Consider the following 17,793-nt stretch of genomic DNA (forward strand, 5'->3'; position numbering starts at 1 on the left):
CACCATTTTTCCAGCAACCTTGGCAACAGATTTGATGTACGTGTTCCATTTCAGATCAGAAGTAAAAGTTCAAGCCCAGAAGCTTGTCAAAATATAGAGCCATTCATTTCAATTGATGCCAGATGGGGATCAGAGCATTAACGATAGAAGCTTGATTTTAGATGCATTAAAAGTAACCAGTCACCTCTTTCCCCATTGTATTATGTGATCAAGATTAGAGGAGAGAGAATCAGAGAGAACTTGATCATTTATGGTCTTTGATGTGTTGCCATAGATGGTAGTGTCATCAACATAAATGTGTACAAATGATCTAAGGATGTGATTTGGAAGATTATTAATGTAGATCAGGAAGGGAGTCGAGCTCAGGATGGACCCCGGGGGACTCCAGCATTAATACTGTAATCTTCTGATTTCTGCCCATTAACCACTACTCTTATGAGCCTATCAGAGAGAAATGATTTAATAATTGAGAAGACATTTCCAGCTATACCGTAGCTGGAGATCTAGTGAAGCAGACCTTTATGCCATACCTTATCAAAGGCCTTTGATATGTCAAGAGAAATTGCCCTAGAAAGGAAGCCTCTGTCGTGAGATTCGCTAATCCTATGAGATATAACAATTAACACATCTGTTGTAGATCTAGCAGAACGGAAACCATATTGCATTTCACTAAGAAGGTTATTTTTGCTGAAGTGGTTGACTACTTCTCTATTTAACACAGATCCCAGCAACTTACTCATCATGCACAGGAGACTTATATACCACTTTCTTGTTTCGTCTTTGCTCTTCTCAAGCTCTACCTTTGTTTGTTCATTTCCTAGTTGTTGTTTCAATACCAGTGGAGTCCTCATGGGTCTTCCATTCAGTAACTCTGCTGGAGATGTGATTTGAGTGTGCCCTGTAAGTCATCATTGTGAAGTGACTATCTGTGTTTGTTTTTCACACTCTCAACAACTTTTACAGACACCCAACATCCTCTTTGCAAATCCATTTGACTGGGGAATGATGTGGTAACGACTGGGGATGAAGTGGTGACGACTGGGGATGATGTGGTGACGACTGGGGATGATGTGGTGACGACTGGGGATGATGTGGTGACGACTGGGGATGATGTGGTGACGACTGGGGATGATGTGGTGACGACTGGGGATGAAGTGGTGACGACTGGGGATGAAGTGGTGACGACTGGGGATGATGTGGTGACGACTGGGGATGATGTGGTGACGACTGGGGATGAAGTGGTGACGACTGGGGATGATGTGGTGACGACTGGGGATGATGTGGTGACGACTGGGGATGATGTGGTGATGACTGGGGATGATGTGGTGACGACTGGGGATGATGTGGTGACGACTGGGGATGATGTGGTGACGACTGGGGATGATGTGGTGATGACTGGGGATGATGTGGTGATGACTGGGGATGATGTGGTGATGACTGGGGATGATGTGGTGATGACTGGGGATGATGTGGTGACGACTGGGGATGATGTGGTGACGACTGGGGATGATGTGGTGATGACTGGGGATGATGTGGTGACGACTGGGGATGATGTGGTAACGACTGGGGATGATGTGGTGATGACTGGGGATGATGTGGTGATGACTGGGGATGATGTGGTGATGACTGGGGATGATGTGGTGATGACTGGTGATGATGTGGTGACGACTGGGGATGATGTGGTAACGACTGGGGATGATGTGGTAACGACTGGGGATGATGTGGTGATGACTGGGGATGATGTGGTGATGACTGGGGATGATGTGGTGATGACTGGGGATGATGTGGTGATGACTGGGGATGATGTGGTGATGACTGGTGATGATGTGGTAACGACTGGGGATGATGTGGTAACGACTGGGGATGATGTGGTGATGACTGGGGATGATGTGGTGATGACTGGGGATGATGTGGTGATGACTGGGGATGATGTGGTGATGACTGGGGATGATGTGGTGATGACTGGGGATGATGTGGTGATGACTGGGGATGATGTGGTGATGACTGGGGATGATGTGGTGATGACTGGGGATGATGTGGTGATGACTGGGGATGATGTGGTGATGACTGGGGATGATGTGGTGATGACTGGGGATGATGTGGTAACGACTGGGGATGATGTGGTAACGACTGGGGATGATGTGGTGATGACTGGGGATGATGTGGTGATGACTGGTGATGATGTGGTGATGACTGGGGATGATGTGGTGATGACTGGGGATGATGTGGTGATGACTGGGGATGATGTGGTGATGACTGGGGATGATGTGGTAACGACTGGGGATGATGTGGTAACGACTGGGGATGATGTGGTGACGACTGGGGATGATGTGGTGATGACTGGGGATGATGTGGTGATGACTGGGGATGATGTGGTGATGACTGGGGATGATGTGGTGATGACTGGGGATGATGTAGTGATGACTGGGGATGATGTGGTGACGACTGGGGATGATGTGGTGATGACTGGGGATGATGTGGTAACGACTGGGGATGATGTGGTAACGACTGGGGATGATGTGGTGACGACTGGGGATGAAGTGGTGATGACTGGGGATGATGTGGTGATGACTGGGGATGATGTGGTGATGACTGGGGATGATGTGGTGACGACTGGGGATGATGTGATGATGACTGGGGATGAAGTGGTGATGACTGGGGATGATGTGGTGATGACTGGGGATGATGTGGTGATGACTGGGGATGATGTGGTGACGACTGGGGATGATGTGGTGACGACTGGGGATGATGTGGTGACGACTGGGGATGATGTGGTGATGACTGAGGATGATGTGGTGACGACTGGGGATGATGTGGTGACGACTGGGGATGATGTGGTGACGACTGGGGATGATGTGGTGACGACTGGGGATGATGTGGTGATGACTGGGGATGATGTGGTAACGACTGGGGATGATGTGGTGACGACTGGGGATGAAGTGGTGATGACTGGGGATGATGTGGTGATGACTGGGGATGATGTGGTGATGACTGGGGATGATGTGGTGACGACTGGGGATGATGTGGTGATGACTGGGGATGAAGTGGTGATGACTGGGGATGATGTGGTGATGACTGGGGATGATGTGGTGATGACTGGGGATGATGTGGTGACGACTGGGGATGATGTGGTGATGACTGGGGATGATGTGGTAACGACTGGGGATGATGTGGTGATGACTGGGGATGATGTGGTAACGACTGGGGATGATGTGGTGATGACTGGGGATGATGTGGTGACGACTGGGGATGATGTGGTAACGACTGGGGATGATGTGGTGATGACTGGGGATGAAGTGGTGATGACATAGTGTGCCTGAAGTTGTAAGTTTTGGCAAAATCTGCAAACTCTGTACTGGAATACTGTGGCCCATTGTCGCTGTATACTACCTCTGAAATGCCTCGTTCAGTTCCAGTTGTAATGGTCCCCCACTAGTAATAATTCTTTATCTTCCATGGTAAAGATGTTTGTACTGACATACTGCTATGGGTAGGAAGGGGTCTCACGCTGGTGTAGTGTTTCTGATGGGATACTGGATTGGTACTTCTGGCATATGGAACAGTCTCTAATTAGTTTCTCCATATCCTTGTTGATACTGATCCAGAAAACTGCTGTTTGGGTCAGTAAATGTGTTTTCTCTATCTCCTGGTGGGATGAATGTAGTTATTGTAGGATGTTCAGTCGGAATGAGAGAGGTATAATGATTTTATTGCCTTTAAGGAGTATCCTATCCTCGAGCCCAATTTCGTCCCTATAGTTCCAGAAAGCTTGTACATGATATGCTCTATGGAAGAGTAGACTGGTTAAAAGTGCTCATCTAACACAAACACACACTTCTCTCCTTTCTCTCATCAGCCTAACCCGAACTGCTCACTCCCTTTTATGTCCTACTTAAAAAAAAAATTCTACCTTTCCCAACATGCATGGCCTTTCCCATTATGCACTCCAAATGCATAAATGAGTCAGCCATTTTATCTCTCTTTTTTAATACGGAGCAACACAGATAAGCCTTTCATATTGTTTGCTCCTCCACTGATCTTCAAGATCAATAAAACACCTTGTAGGCTTTCATCCAAGCAGGACTCCTCCTCTCATGCTGAGGCCTTTGGAGGACTTCTTGGAGGATGACATTCTCAGCTTCGTTACAGTTATTCCCATTCGCCTGTAAGGAAACACGGCGTGAATCCACGTCGAGTTAGGGCACACCCTCCTCCTCACAACCATTATTGTCTACCGGCAGGGGAACATGATACAGGTCTAAGATATGTCAAGGAATGCCATCTACAATTACATTATTCTTTGACTGTGTCTCCATTACTACTCCCCTTCTCAAGCGTGTACTACATTTTGCATTGGAAGGCTTCATTCACATCTGTTCACTCACTTCGATGGTAGCTTCCTCACTCTCAACTCCTTCACTCATAAGTAAAGATGGCCATATGAAGTACTGTCATTTCATTTTGTCTTTGGCGACATGTTATACCAGAATACTGCCCCTATGGGTGAGATGTAACTTTTCTCTGCAGCAGCCTTGATGGTACGATGATGTCTTTCCACTATTCGGTTGCCACTTGGTCGATATGCTACCCTAAAAAATTGCCAAACACCTCACTTGTCACACACCGCCTTGAAAACTTCCGACTGAAAAGTAGGGCCATTGTCCATCAACAACTCTGCAATTGACCTTTTCTCCAAAAATACTTCCTAGACAACTTTTCCGATCTCCTATGCAGTTTCTGACTTAATCTCTCTCCAAATAGCAAATCTCCCTAGTCAACAGTCAATCATCGATAGATTCAGTTTATGGCAATAGTGTGTGACATCAATAGGCAACCATGTCCAATACTCCACCACATGTAGTTCTCCTGCCTCATGTCAGATGGTGTAGAGTCAATCAACTGGTATTCCCTGCAATTTTCCACTATTTCCTTGACTTCTTCCTTGGTAATTTCTGGGTTAACTTCTCTTGCCAGCAACAATGTCAACTCTTGACCAAAATGGTGCATGCAATTCTTTAATCTCCTGAGTTTCACAGCATACAGGACACACACTCTTTTCCCTCTGCAACCAGGCCTTCCTTACTCACGTCATTATATCCGCCTTATTCTTTTCTGATGGGACCAGCATGACAGACACCTTCAATTGGAACTCCTTAATCAGATCTGCAGATGCTCCAACTCTTCGTTTGATCAACATTTCAGCAGCACTTTTCATCTTAATTCTCCTATCAACAGTCACTGCCGACCTGATCCACGATGCTACTATTGCTGAATCAGTCTTGATCTTCAGGGCCAGATCGATCCCTTTCATAAATGGCATCCAGTTCAGCAACATTTATATGAGTCATTTTTTTCCTTAGCCATGCTGCGTCTTCCAGTCACACCTCCTATCTCCAATATGATAGCAAATGCCAGGCTACTTGCATCGCACCACATTACTTCCCCTTCTCTATTACTGACATACCATCCCCCTTCACTGAGTCCTTCTTCGTAACTCCCGTGATGACTTTTCTTATAATGTTGATGACCTCCTTCATCATGAGGCTCTCCCAGCAGTCAGTACCCATCTACTGTTTTATAAAACCGCATGCCATCCTGAGCCAATCAGCATCCAAAAGTCTCTTGGCCTTATATCACTGTAGTACCCCCCAGGTGGTTGATTGCCTTCATACCTAGCACCATGTCAATACCACCAACTAGACAATCCAACACAGCACAATGGGCACACCTTGCACCATCACTTCAGCCGTCATCTCTCTCAAGCGTCTCACTTCCCTGCTGTCTACAGTCCTGACAATGATGGCTTTGCTCCATGATTTAGCAACATTCCTTGCTAACAGCGTTGTGGTGCAACCCGTGTCAACAAGAGCTATGTCTCTTTTCCCATTGACAACTACTGCTAATTGTGGCAATGATTCATCTGGTGCCATTTCTGCACAGAAGGAGTAACTACTAACGCAATAGTTCCCTGGTCTCGGGAGATCGAAACAATTTCTGCTTTTTGAGTAAGTTTTTTTTTTTTTTCTCTTCATCTTTGTTTTATTTTTCATCTTCTTCATGCATGTTGTCCAACCAACAGGCATGAGAAAAAATTTCCTACTGGGAACTTATATAGATGTTGGGCATGTGACCAACATAAGTGCATAGGTGGATGTGTGTGGATGTATGGTCCGGCAGCCAATTCTGGTGAAAAAACTGTATGTACTTAGAGCCAAGGTTACTGGTTACATTGACTTTTATTTGGTAGGGTGATAAAATCAACAAATTGTGCTTAGCAGGATACAGGGGAGTTTACAAAATAATATCTTTGCTTGCCTCGAAATTATTTATCAGCTTCTCACTCGCAAACTGAAATAAGAAAATAAAATACAGAAATGTATCCTTGTGCTCAATCAGTATTTTATCTGATTAAATGTGCTTGTAAAATCATAAATTCAAATAAAGGTATGACGTGACACTATCCAATGAGCTATTTACAAAATGTCAATGAGATTATGGGCCATTGAGTGGAAATCAAAAAACTCCATTTCACATGACAAAAGTATGGATTGACAATTTTCCCTTGTAAAATATTGAATAGACTTGTCCCAGATTAGGATGATCTGAACACTGTATTTTTTAAAGGAAATCAAATGATTTGAGAGAGGACTAGGTGATTATGTACGTGAATAATACATGAGAATCAATTTTAAGAGGACTAACAATATGTCACCCTGAAAAATGTTAAGCATGGGAATGCCTTGTTTTAAATGTTCTTTTTTGCTTTCTTCCAAATATTTCACACAAATTTAAACTTTGCATTGTTTTATAGCAAAGGTGATTTTACTCTTACACAAATAGATTTTTTAGGTGTTTTGGTTGCTAAAAATTGTAAACTATGTGAAATGTGTGATGTGTACAGAAAAGAATATTTCATTTAAAAAAATGTTGACAAATTTGTTAATTTGAGGAATAAATGAAGAGGCCTCTGATTTTTTGGAATAATTTTTCAGTAGAATAACACATGGCCTGATATTGCAGGAAGAATAGTGAAAACCATCAGTCATGTTAGGAACAACTGCCACACTCTCCTTACAATACCTCCCTTCAAATTTCTGATTGGAACAAATTTTCAAGTATTGATGAAATAAAGAGTAATATGAGCAAATAGCACAAAATCTGATCCAAGCAAAATTTGATGTTGAATGAATACAAAAGTTTCTTTTTTCATTAGGAAAAATGTCTCATAAAGAATGGAGAGGAGATTATATTAAAAAATTAATCTACTTTTTTTTCTTTTTTTTTTATAAAATTGATTTTATTTATTGACTAATCCTCATATTTCTAAGAAATCTGACAAAAGAAAACATTTCATTTTAGTTTTTATTCCATGTTATAAGTAATACTGACAAGTTTTTGATGCAATGAGTATTCCGAACTTGAATAGGTTCCTGGTAAATTTAATAGTTGATGTATTATTGAATGGCTGAACTCAACTTATGTTCTTTTATTTGCAAAAAGGTTTTAAAAATTCTTTTTTTAAAAAGATTAAAACATTCGAAATAGAAATAGTATTTATAGTCCAATCAAGAAACTATATTATGTATGAAATAAATTACATTTTTCTGAAAGGTAATATGCAACTACCTCAAAAATTGTGTTAAAATCAATTTAGTATTAATAATTTAATATAATTAAATAATTAATTAACAGGGAAAAAGAAAAACAATTTTAAATTAGTACATTGGCAGCAAAAAAAAAAATGTGAATGGAAACAAGATGTCACAAAGACTTAAAAAGGTTTTTATTGTATTTTAAAAAATTACTTATGCTTTGAAAGAAATGCTTTTATAAATATTTTGTTTTAAATAATTTTTTATATAACTCACTAAATTTTTTTTATTTATTTCACTGGACCTAGTCCAGATTATCAATGTTTTTGAGACTACCATCTATCCAATAAAATCCAATGTAACATGTTGCCATTTTGGAAATTAGTCAATAATACTAGCATATTTACTATATTAAAATAGGTTTTTCTATATTTCATACATTTAATAAAATGAGTTTAATTCCAATACAGCATGTCATAATCTTAAAACAATATACAAGGTTTGAGCTGCATACACACACACACACACACACTAGGTTACAAAAGAAAATGGTACAGTAAGTTTTTTTGTTTTTTTTTTTAATCTGGAGTTTTTCTTTACCTGTTCCCAAAGGAATGATGGCTAATGGTGGAGACTGACACACAGCATCTTGACACACATTGTCTAAGCAGGAAAGAACCCAACCAACGGTACCATCTCCACCACATACTAAGATTTTATAATAAGAAACATTTCGGAAAACATACAATCTGAAAGATAAAAAAAAATAATAAAAGATAACTAATATTAATAATATGCATTGTCCCTATATATATATATATTTTGTTTTCAAAATATAATTATCCATTGACACACGTTTTGTTATCTACTCTGATGAGTCGTAGACGATGAAACACATGTCAATGGATAATTATATTTTAAAAACTATATGCCGCTCCCTATTTGGGGGTATCCAATTGATAAAAAAAATTTTTTTAAATGGGAAAATTATTCCCAACTCGCATTCAGGTAAAAATGCACTTTCATATAAATAATTGAATTCATTCAAAAACGTATCGCAAAAAACAAAAATAAATAATATATGTATAAATAGTGTATAAGACTGAAGATGGTAATTCAGCATAGAACATGAGGAGCAGCAAATTCAAATATATATATATATATATATATATATATACATATATATATATATATATCAATTGTCTGTACTCACTTAACACAAAGTATATTTTATTGTGATATAAAGTTTGCCTTCTTTTTTACAATGCATGATTTATTTGGATTTTTTTTAACTACTATTCTTATATTTGGCAAATGCAATCTCCAACCTTATTCAAGTGCATCATTTCAAAGTTGGAAATGTATACAGAAATTTGAACTGAATCCTTTATTTAATTTATAGGGATAGATTATTCTCATTCTGTCAGCCATATGAATTTTTGTATTTGTTATTCTGAATTATTATTGCCTGTAGTAACCTGCAGAATACTATTATTTAGAAATACGTTAGCAGGACTATCTAAATAATACAAAATTCCACAGCTTAAAAACAAAAGCATACCCCCTCCCCCTCCTGTCCACAGTGAACATCATGTAAAATGTCCATGAAGAGCCTAGGAAGCTGAAAAGACTGAATAGAGATAAAACTATAATATTGGAATGTAATGGAGAATAGAATTCAATATTATCAATCTGCAGTTAAATCGGCTGGTAAACAGCAAAACAAAATAAAATAAATATGATAAGCAAAAGTTCAACTAGAATTCATCACTGTCAACTTTCTCTCTCAACTTTCAGCACCACCTCTGCCAACAGGCATTTTATTAGAAAACTGACCCCATTCCATTTGCATACGTGTGCAGTGGAAGATGAGATCTTGTGAGGTTCCACGAGACCACACCTTATAAATCCATGGTTCCATCTTTAATTTTTCTCTCTCTCAGATCCCATAACTACACAATGCGCGGGCGCTTTCTTCTTTAATTATTACATTCAACTCTACCCCCCCCCTCCGGTCTCCAGACCACACATGTGACATGGTGGACGTGGTCGTTTGTTGCGGACACTCCTATGAAGGGGGATTGGCTGGACTTCTCCATTTTCATCGGAGCTCTTAGAAGGGGTGCTGGAACTATCGCCATCAGCATTGGGGTTCGCAGTTGTACCATCATGGGATATAGGTCGGACCCACAGGTCATCGTTGGATGAATCACCATTACTGCTATTCGCCAACTGGTTCGTATTCAGGGCAGGCCGGATATCCTTCACATGGCGTGGGGTACCATCGACTAGCACGGCTTGCTCACTAATGATGCCAGTGATTCGCCCTCTTTGAAAGCTGTTGGTGCATCAATTATTGGGAGGCTTTATCCAGACAGTGTCCCCTAACTCATACGACCCTTGGGTTTCCTGTCGATCAGGCAGATAGGCGTCAATGTCCTTGATGCGCACTCAATAGCACTCGATCGCATTGGTGGGTGCGCTTGCAGCAGTCATGCCATCCTTTGGAGTTGCATTATATCTATAGACCGCCTCTGCGATCGTGCATTGTTTTCTTGCTGCGATCCTCTTCACGCTTTGATGGTACCACTCTGCTATGCCGTTGCCACTCGGTACATATGCACATCTGTGTCTGAGCTGGATCCCCCACTTGTCTATGAAACGTTTGAACTCCCCACTGCAGAAGGACGTGTCATTGTCTGTGAGGATCTCTTCAGGTGGCCCCCTTTCATAAAATATGGACTCCAATTCACGGATGACACTGGACGAATTCTGTCTTATTAACGGGTGCCAGATTGCAAACCTTGTCAGTCCACAATCGATCAGGGTGAGGAAGTGCTGGCTGCCGTAGTGGGTTATGTCCATACCCAGTCGGCTCCAAGTCGCGCCTACTCCCAGCTGACCTTTCCGCCATCTGGCCGGAGCGGGATCGATTGACTGGCATGTTTGGCATTCCTTGACTACCACTTTCACTGCACTTTTGGACACCAACGGATTGGACAACTGCACAAAATAACATGTCCGTCTCACTCCGGGGTGTCCACTGAGGTGGTGTATCTTCCTGATTTCATCCGCCACCTCAAGAGAGGTGACACATAATGGTACTGGTTCGGTCAAATAAACGTTGACAGTTTCGCCGGGATGCAAGGTTCTTGCCTCAAATTTCTCCCAGTGCGAATACTCCAAATGAGTAATTATAATAAATTATAATAAAATAAACACCATTTTAAAAAGAATAGCAAAAATATCTCTTAATAAAACAGGGATATTTATTTGTATTTATCTCCATATATAATAAAACAACCACAGAAATTCCCCTCTGAACCAGCATTGGACAAAGCCAACCTATTTGCCAAGAACTTTGCAGCTAATTCTCCCCTATGTGACCAAGGCTATCAACCCCTCGTTTTTCCTCCTATAACAGACAACACACTATGCGACATACAAGTATCTGTGCATGATGTCGCCAAGCTAATCAAAAACCTTGACCCCATTGATGGCATTCCAATTATAGTGTTCAAAAAGCTTCAACCAGAACTTGCTCCAATACTCACAAAACTGTTTAAACATTGTCTTAAGGAGAATTGCTTCCCAACACCTGGAAAATCTTATCAGTATGCCCTGTATTTAAGACTTTAGGTGATAGATCATCTCCCTCTAAGTACAGACCATAAGTCTCCTGTACGTCATGAGTAAGTTACTAGAGTCCATATTAAATAAGGAAGTAGTCAATCACCTCAGCAGAAATAACCTCCTTAGTGACACACAATATGGTTTCCGTTCTGCTAGATCTATAGCAGATGTGCTAACAATTTTATCTCATAGGATTAGTGAATCTCTTGACAAAGGCTTCCTCTCTAGGGCAATTGCTCTTGACATATAAAAGGCCTTTGATAGGGTATGGCATAAAGGCCTATTTCACAAGATTTCCAGCTACGGTAGAGCTGGAAATATCTTCTCATTTATAAAATCATTTCTCTCTGATAGGCTCATAAGTGTAGTGGTTGATGGGCAGAAATCAGAAGCTCACAGTATTAATGCTGGAGTCCCTCAGGGTCCAACTCTCTTCCTGATCTACATCAATGATCTCCCAAAACACATACTTAGATCATTCGTTGACATCTATGCTGATGACACTACCATCTATGGCAACACATCAAAGGCCGTAAATGACCAAGTTCTCTCTGATTCTCTCTCCTCGGATCTTGAGCGCGTGGTACAATGGAGGAAGATGTAGGCATCAAAAACCAAGCTCCTATCTTTACATCATCAATGCTCTGATCCCCATCTGGCATCAATTGAAATGTCTTGGAGAAGGTTCATGTTTTGACAAGTTTCTGGGCTTGACCTTTACTCCTGATCTGAAATGAAACACATACATCAAATCTGTTGCCAAGGTCGCTGGAAGAATGTGGTGGGATCCTTTTATCGATCCAATAGATATCTCACAGCTGATGCAATTCTCTATCTATATAAAAGCCAAGTATGTCCAGGGATGGAGTATGGTTGCCACATCTGGGCAGGAGCTGCTAAAAACAGCTTATTCTGCCTTGACAGAGTACAAAATAGACTTTGTAACTTAGTAGGGGATGCCCTTTTCTCTTCCCTGCAACCTCTTTCCCACAGAAGGGGCGTTGCAAACCTGTCTTTGTTTTATCGTTATTACCATGGCAAATGATTGTCTGAGCTCCAATCTCTGGTCCCCTCTCGCCAATCTTTCTCGAAAAACACCCGTCTAGTTGAAACCACTGTCAATAACTTTCCCCACTCTTTAACTGTGCCTAAATCAAAACGTAGATTCCATGAACAATGCTTCTTTCTTAGAACTGTATGCCTCTGGAACTTTCTTCCGTTTGCCTGTTTCCCAGCTAACTACAACTTGGTTGTCTTCAAGTCTAACATAAACAAACTGTTGATGAACTGCCCCCCCTCAAGTAATCCAATCTACCAAATTTCCATTAATAATGCCTACTACGATATTATTCCATTGATTACTGTACACTCAATAAGCCTTCTCGAGTGGCCTCAGGGCCTTGATAAGTGGTGACTCTTACGTAAAAAAAAAAGTATCGTAGGTTTGCAAGAATATATGCCACATACAAGTTGACTACATCTAGGCTATTAGCCACTATCTTATTGTCTACATGTTTCACATATTCTAGGCTTACACTGACCTTAACTAGCTAGTACAAACACAGATTTACCATTAACTTCCTTGTATTAAAATCAAAAAATAAAGTTTTCCTCAAGAAAATTCGCTTCCTCTGATTGGTTGCCCACTAATTATTTTATTCATTGTAAACAAACACTTCAAAACATTACATTATGGCTTCAAATAAATTCATAAACTTTACTTGCTTTATTTATTTCTTTATTGTTTTTTTGTTTTTTTAATTTTGCTTCTTTGATTTAGTGACAACATATATTTTGGGTTTTGTTTATTTGTTTGTTTTTTTTTACATGGGGGTCACCACTTATCAAGGCCTGAAGGCCACTCAGGGATAAGGGTTACTGCGTGTACAGTAATCAATGAGATAGTATTGTAGTAATCATTAGTATTGGGGGTTTTGATAGAGTGTCTTACTTAAGGGGGCGGTTTGTCAGGAGTTTGTTTATGTTGGACTTGAAGACGTCCAAGTTGTAGTCAGGTGGGAAACAGGCAAGCGCAGAGAGTTCCACTGGCGTGCAGTTCTAAGTGTGCATGAAATGTTAGTTTGCTATTTTTTTTATGTTGTAACCGGCATCGTTGAACTTTGCTTTTATTCTTTTTTCATTTTCCAGTCCATACAATTAAACAACCCTTGAAAAAATATTTTTATGGCATAACCCAGCGTAGTATAAACATGCCCACCGTCTACTAAATTCATAAACTTTACTGTTTATATATTTTTTTTTTTTAATTGGCAACTGTTTTTTTTCTGTTTTTTTTTGTGCTTGGTATAGAAGCTTTTTATTTTTAATAACTGAACAAAAATATATTTTTTGTTTTGTTTGTGTATGGACAGTTACTTTGGTCTTTTTTTAGGACGTAACCAGGCATCGTTTAACACCTAACAAAAAAATCATAATCTATTTTTTGGGGGCCTAATGTGTTTAAAAAGTAGTATAAACACCACCAACCGCCCATGTTAAGAATGGCTTCCAGAATAAACACCTCCAACCAAATGTTAAGAATACTTTCCGAGGTTGGTGTGTGTGTGTGTGTGTGTGTGTGTGTGTGTGTGTTTATTCCAAAAGGCGTTCTTAACATTGGGTTTTTTATATTACACTAGGTTAGGTCGTAGCAAAATACTGTCTTTTTTTTCTTCCAATTTTTGTCTGCTCGTGTCTCTTTTTGTTCACTCAATATAATCCGGCGGCTTTCATTGTTCGCTGGGTGTTGCCGAGCAAGATTCACACAGAAAAATGGGATTTAAACTGCAGAAATATCCATTAACTAATTTATTAGGATATATTAATTTCTTTTCTCATATTGAATGCCTACAAGTTTGCACAAAGCATATATGCCACGGTTTGATGAATAATGTTCAGTTATTTTTTTTCTTTATATTTTTGTATTTTTCCTCTTTGGACATTCATTATATTCTTTTTGGCTTTATACATTTACTGAAGTGCAATGAATAAATCATGTGATTATTTAGAAACCCATTACAAACGTGAGGAGGAGATAGTGTTTTGCAACTATTGCAGGCTTTCACCTAACAAATTATTAACAAATGCTGTAAAAAAAAAAAAAACACCTTTCTACAGGTTTCTGAATTTTTGAGATGAGGATTAGTTATTCGCATTATTTGGATTCATTAGACTACCGTTCTCATCTTGAGTGTTATTTTCACATTTCGTTTCGGTCGATGTAACCTCCAACCTTCTTCAGGTGTATCTTGTCGAACTCTGGAATGTTTTTGTCAAACTCGGAAATTTGGATGGAATTTCAAGCGGAACCCTTTATTTACTTTAGCATACTCTTGTTCCGTCAGCCATGAGTGGATAGAGGTCCTAAATAATTTGCAATTGTATTTTATGGTCGCACACACTGAGGATCGAACCATCGATATCACTTTTTACAATTGATTTTTCCAAGTACTTTAAACATTGCGCCACGGGTCCTTGCGAATAATTCTAGTACAAATGTTAGGAACTTTAAACCTCTTTTATTTCTAGTTGTAAATATCACTATTTATTACTATATATTACTGTATAGTTATATATATTAATGTTTTTACTTATTACTTGTATATATTATCTTTGTTTATAATTAACAATTTCCATATCATATTAAATTATATACTAGGTCTAGTTAATAAGACAAAGTAAAAATTATAGACAAAGAAGGTGGAGATTGATGACTCAAAGAAGCAGCTGCAAGATAACCAATTACTAAGTAGACCGAGTTCAACTCTGAGAATTCTCTCCGAATTCCCGAGTTCGACAAAAACATTCTTGAGTTCGACAAGATACACCTGAAGAAGTTTGGAGGTTACATTGACTGAAACATTGTGAAAATGATACTCAATATAAGAACAGTAGTCTGATGGATCCAAATAATACGACTTCCCTACAAAACGCAATGGTGCTAAAAGAACAAATACAAACATAATAATCACTCAAAAACATAAATTTAACTACTGGAAACCTTCAAATTTCCTAAGGTTTCATAAATACTAGCAACTTATTTTGAACAATTCAGCATATTAACAACATGTATAACTAAAAACAAAATAGACATAGTCTTTTAACACTTGATAATTACACAAACATAAAATCAAATTCAACATACGATGCAATTCTGCTAAAATACATATACAACTTCTTTGAAGTCTTGATAATCGCTCAAAATTTAAACATGAAATCTTGGAACCCTAAAATTTTTGCTACAGTGAGTTTAAGAAAATGTTTCAGAATTATTGACATTTTAACATGCATAGCTAACTCGTTGCGCACACGTAACATAAAATGTAATGAAACACATATTGCTCTTTCCTTGCACACACAGAACGCACTCAAAATGTAACCAGCATTGGTTTGAAAATGTAAATATCCACAAAATACCTACACCACTCTTCCCTGGCATTCCAAAACGGCCCTAAAAAAAAACAACTTTTCTTTTATGGGTACCAATAATTAATTTTCGATTATGGAGTGATTATCAAGACTTTTATGATGCTATATTTGATCTTTATTGGATTTTTTATTCCTGTTGATGATTAAATTATTAGTTATATATTTGTTTTCTTTCCACTGTTACTTCCTGTGGAGTATTTTATCATTCAGAAAATGTGCTAGAGCTACTTTTAGAAAAAAATGTGTGCAGCATACCGAGAAGAAAAATGCTGTCTGACTTGAAACATACTATCTTCAATAGAAGGCAGTTATCTACGTCTGTTTTTGCTCAATCTAAAGGGTTATTAAATGCTTTCTTTATAATCGGCCAGTACATGCAGGTTATCGCACCAAACCAACACTAATCGCCAGTAACCAACAGTGCTGACAATCACAGACAATGGTTTTCACTAGCTGCCACTGGAAAAAGATGCCAAACAGTGGAAGCCAAATTATTATATCTGAGCCACAGCTACCAGTGTCTGCTATTTTCCAGGGACTGCAGTGGTTACCAACAACAACCATATTTTAATTTGTTTTCGAGAGGGGGGGTCCTTTAACGATTCTGTTCTGACTCCATCATGCTTCCACCAGGCAATACCGTTTAACAGGTCCTGCTAGTTTGACATAAGACTTGCAATAATGTTATAATACCTCTCTCCTTTTATGGCATCAGCTGATGCATAGGCAGCCAATCCAGGCGAGAAGCGTTCATGTTATGCTTCCACCTGAATCACAATAACTAAGAGAAGGTATGAGATAGGGGATGTTGCCCCAGTTAAGACTCGATGCAGTAGGGGCATGACTAAATCCAGAACTGGACATGTAACCGAAGTGGTCAGTAGCAGTTGGTGAGTGTCAACAGGACATCTTTTCATGTAAGAGATCTGCCTCATAAGAAACCCTAACCCTCAAATGATGAAGATGATACAGAAAATAGTGAGTGGCCATTCACTCGAAACAAAAGCAGCCACAGTATCATCTATGCAATCAGGAGATCAGGGCTAAGGCTGTCAGGAATTCCTTAATATCTGAAGTCTGCTGACTTAAAGCACTGAAAAAAAAAAATCAGAATGAAAGACAAAAAACAATAATGCGAGAGCTGCATTATTTTTAACTTGTTTCAAATCAATTATTATATTCATATTAATCCTGTGAAAGTCAGCTTCAACATTTCTCCCTAGTCAGAGTTGTAGAAGACCAGGATATATAAACCCTAAACTCGCTACAAGAAAACACAATGAAATGAATTGAATGAAGGAAACAAAGAACTCAAATGTTGGAATAAAATAAACATGTCGTTTATTTTCTGTTGAGAAATGAAAGTCTTGGGTGTACACGTGTTTATTCAGCCATTGACGACTACGTGCGTGGAAGGAAAGGGGAATGCAATAGAGAAACGTGAAGTGGCAAGCCGGCCTGTAGAAAGAGAGGGTTAAGCTCAGTAGAGCGTCGCGCACATGTCTGTTTTGATGGACCAAAACGAAAGGGGAGATAGAGTGAGAAAGTCAATCCAGTTTGTGGAGAGAGAAAGATGAGAACAGGTCAATCCAGGTTATGGAGATAGAAAGCGTATAAAGTGTACGTACGGTCTGTTAGTTTTTTGTCCCACATAGTAGCAAGTGGTGTGAGGTACGCGCGTGCTGAAAAGGCACGCTGTCGGTCCGTAGACCGACCAGCTCCAAAAGCTGGTCCTAAAAGGAAGAAGCCGCTTATTGCTCTTTCTTTTATAGATGTTTCCGTTGGTCTTTTGCACATGTGTGGATTTCCTTTGAAAGGGGAAGTGACATTGTCCATGCGTGCATGTATGTGCGTATGTTAGCGTGTGTGTGTATACACATGAATGTGAGTGTATGTACGCGAACGTGAATATATGTGCGTGTGTGGACGTGCGCGCCTATGTATGCGACAAGTAATATAGCTTGAAATGTGAACGTGTGTTTTTGTGTGAGACTAGAAAAGGCTCGCGCAGAGTGGACCTGGCTCAGTAATCAATTTTCCAACCCTTTATTATCTAAGAAATAATCAAAGGGCAAATTCTCTTCAAAATGATAGAGCAGTTATTTCCATTGAGTTTTTTCAGTTTATTGCCGCTACACAT

General features: G+C 39.4%; 2 protein-coding genes across 3 annotated transcripts in view; both read right to left on the reverse strand.

The window, feature by feature from the left end:
* Positions 1 to 17,793, reverse strand: part of LOC145296039 (diacylglycerol kinase theta-like) — a 1,210,689-nt gene that overhangs the window by 194,581 nt on the left and 998,315 nt on the right. For both annotated transcript variants that reach the window (XM_080142083.1, XM_080142084.1), the window contains one exon: positions 8,193 to 8,341. In XM_080142083.1, the coding sequence (XP_079998209.1) occupies positions 8,193 to 8,341 (149 nt within the window). The remainder of the gene's footprint in view (positions 1 to 8,192; positions 8,342 to 17,793) is intronic.
* Positions 923 to 5,335, reverse strand: LOC145296284 (uncharacterized). Its single transcript, XM_080142482.1, has 2 exons — positions 5,136 to 5,335; positions 923 to 3,392 (listed from the first exon to the last, which is right to left on the reverse strand). Exons 1-2 carry the CDS (start codon positions 5,333 to 5,335, stop codon positions 923 to 925), a joined length of 2,670 nt encoding a protein of 889 aa, XP_079998608.1.

Source organism: Euprymna scolopes, chromosome 16, assembly GCF_053919585.1.
Source record: "Euprymna scolopes isolate OS-2025 chromosome 16, ASM5391958v1, whole genome shotgun sequence".
Classification (NCBI taxonomy): domain Eukaryota; kingdom Metazoa; phylum Mollusca; class Cephalopoda; order Sepiida; family Sepiolidae; genus Euprymna; species Euprymna scolopes.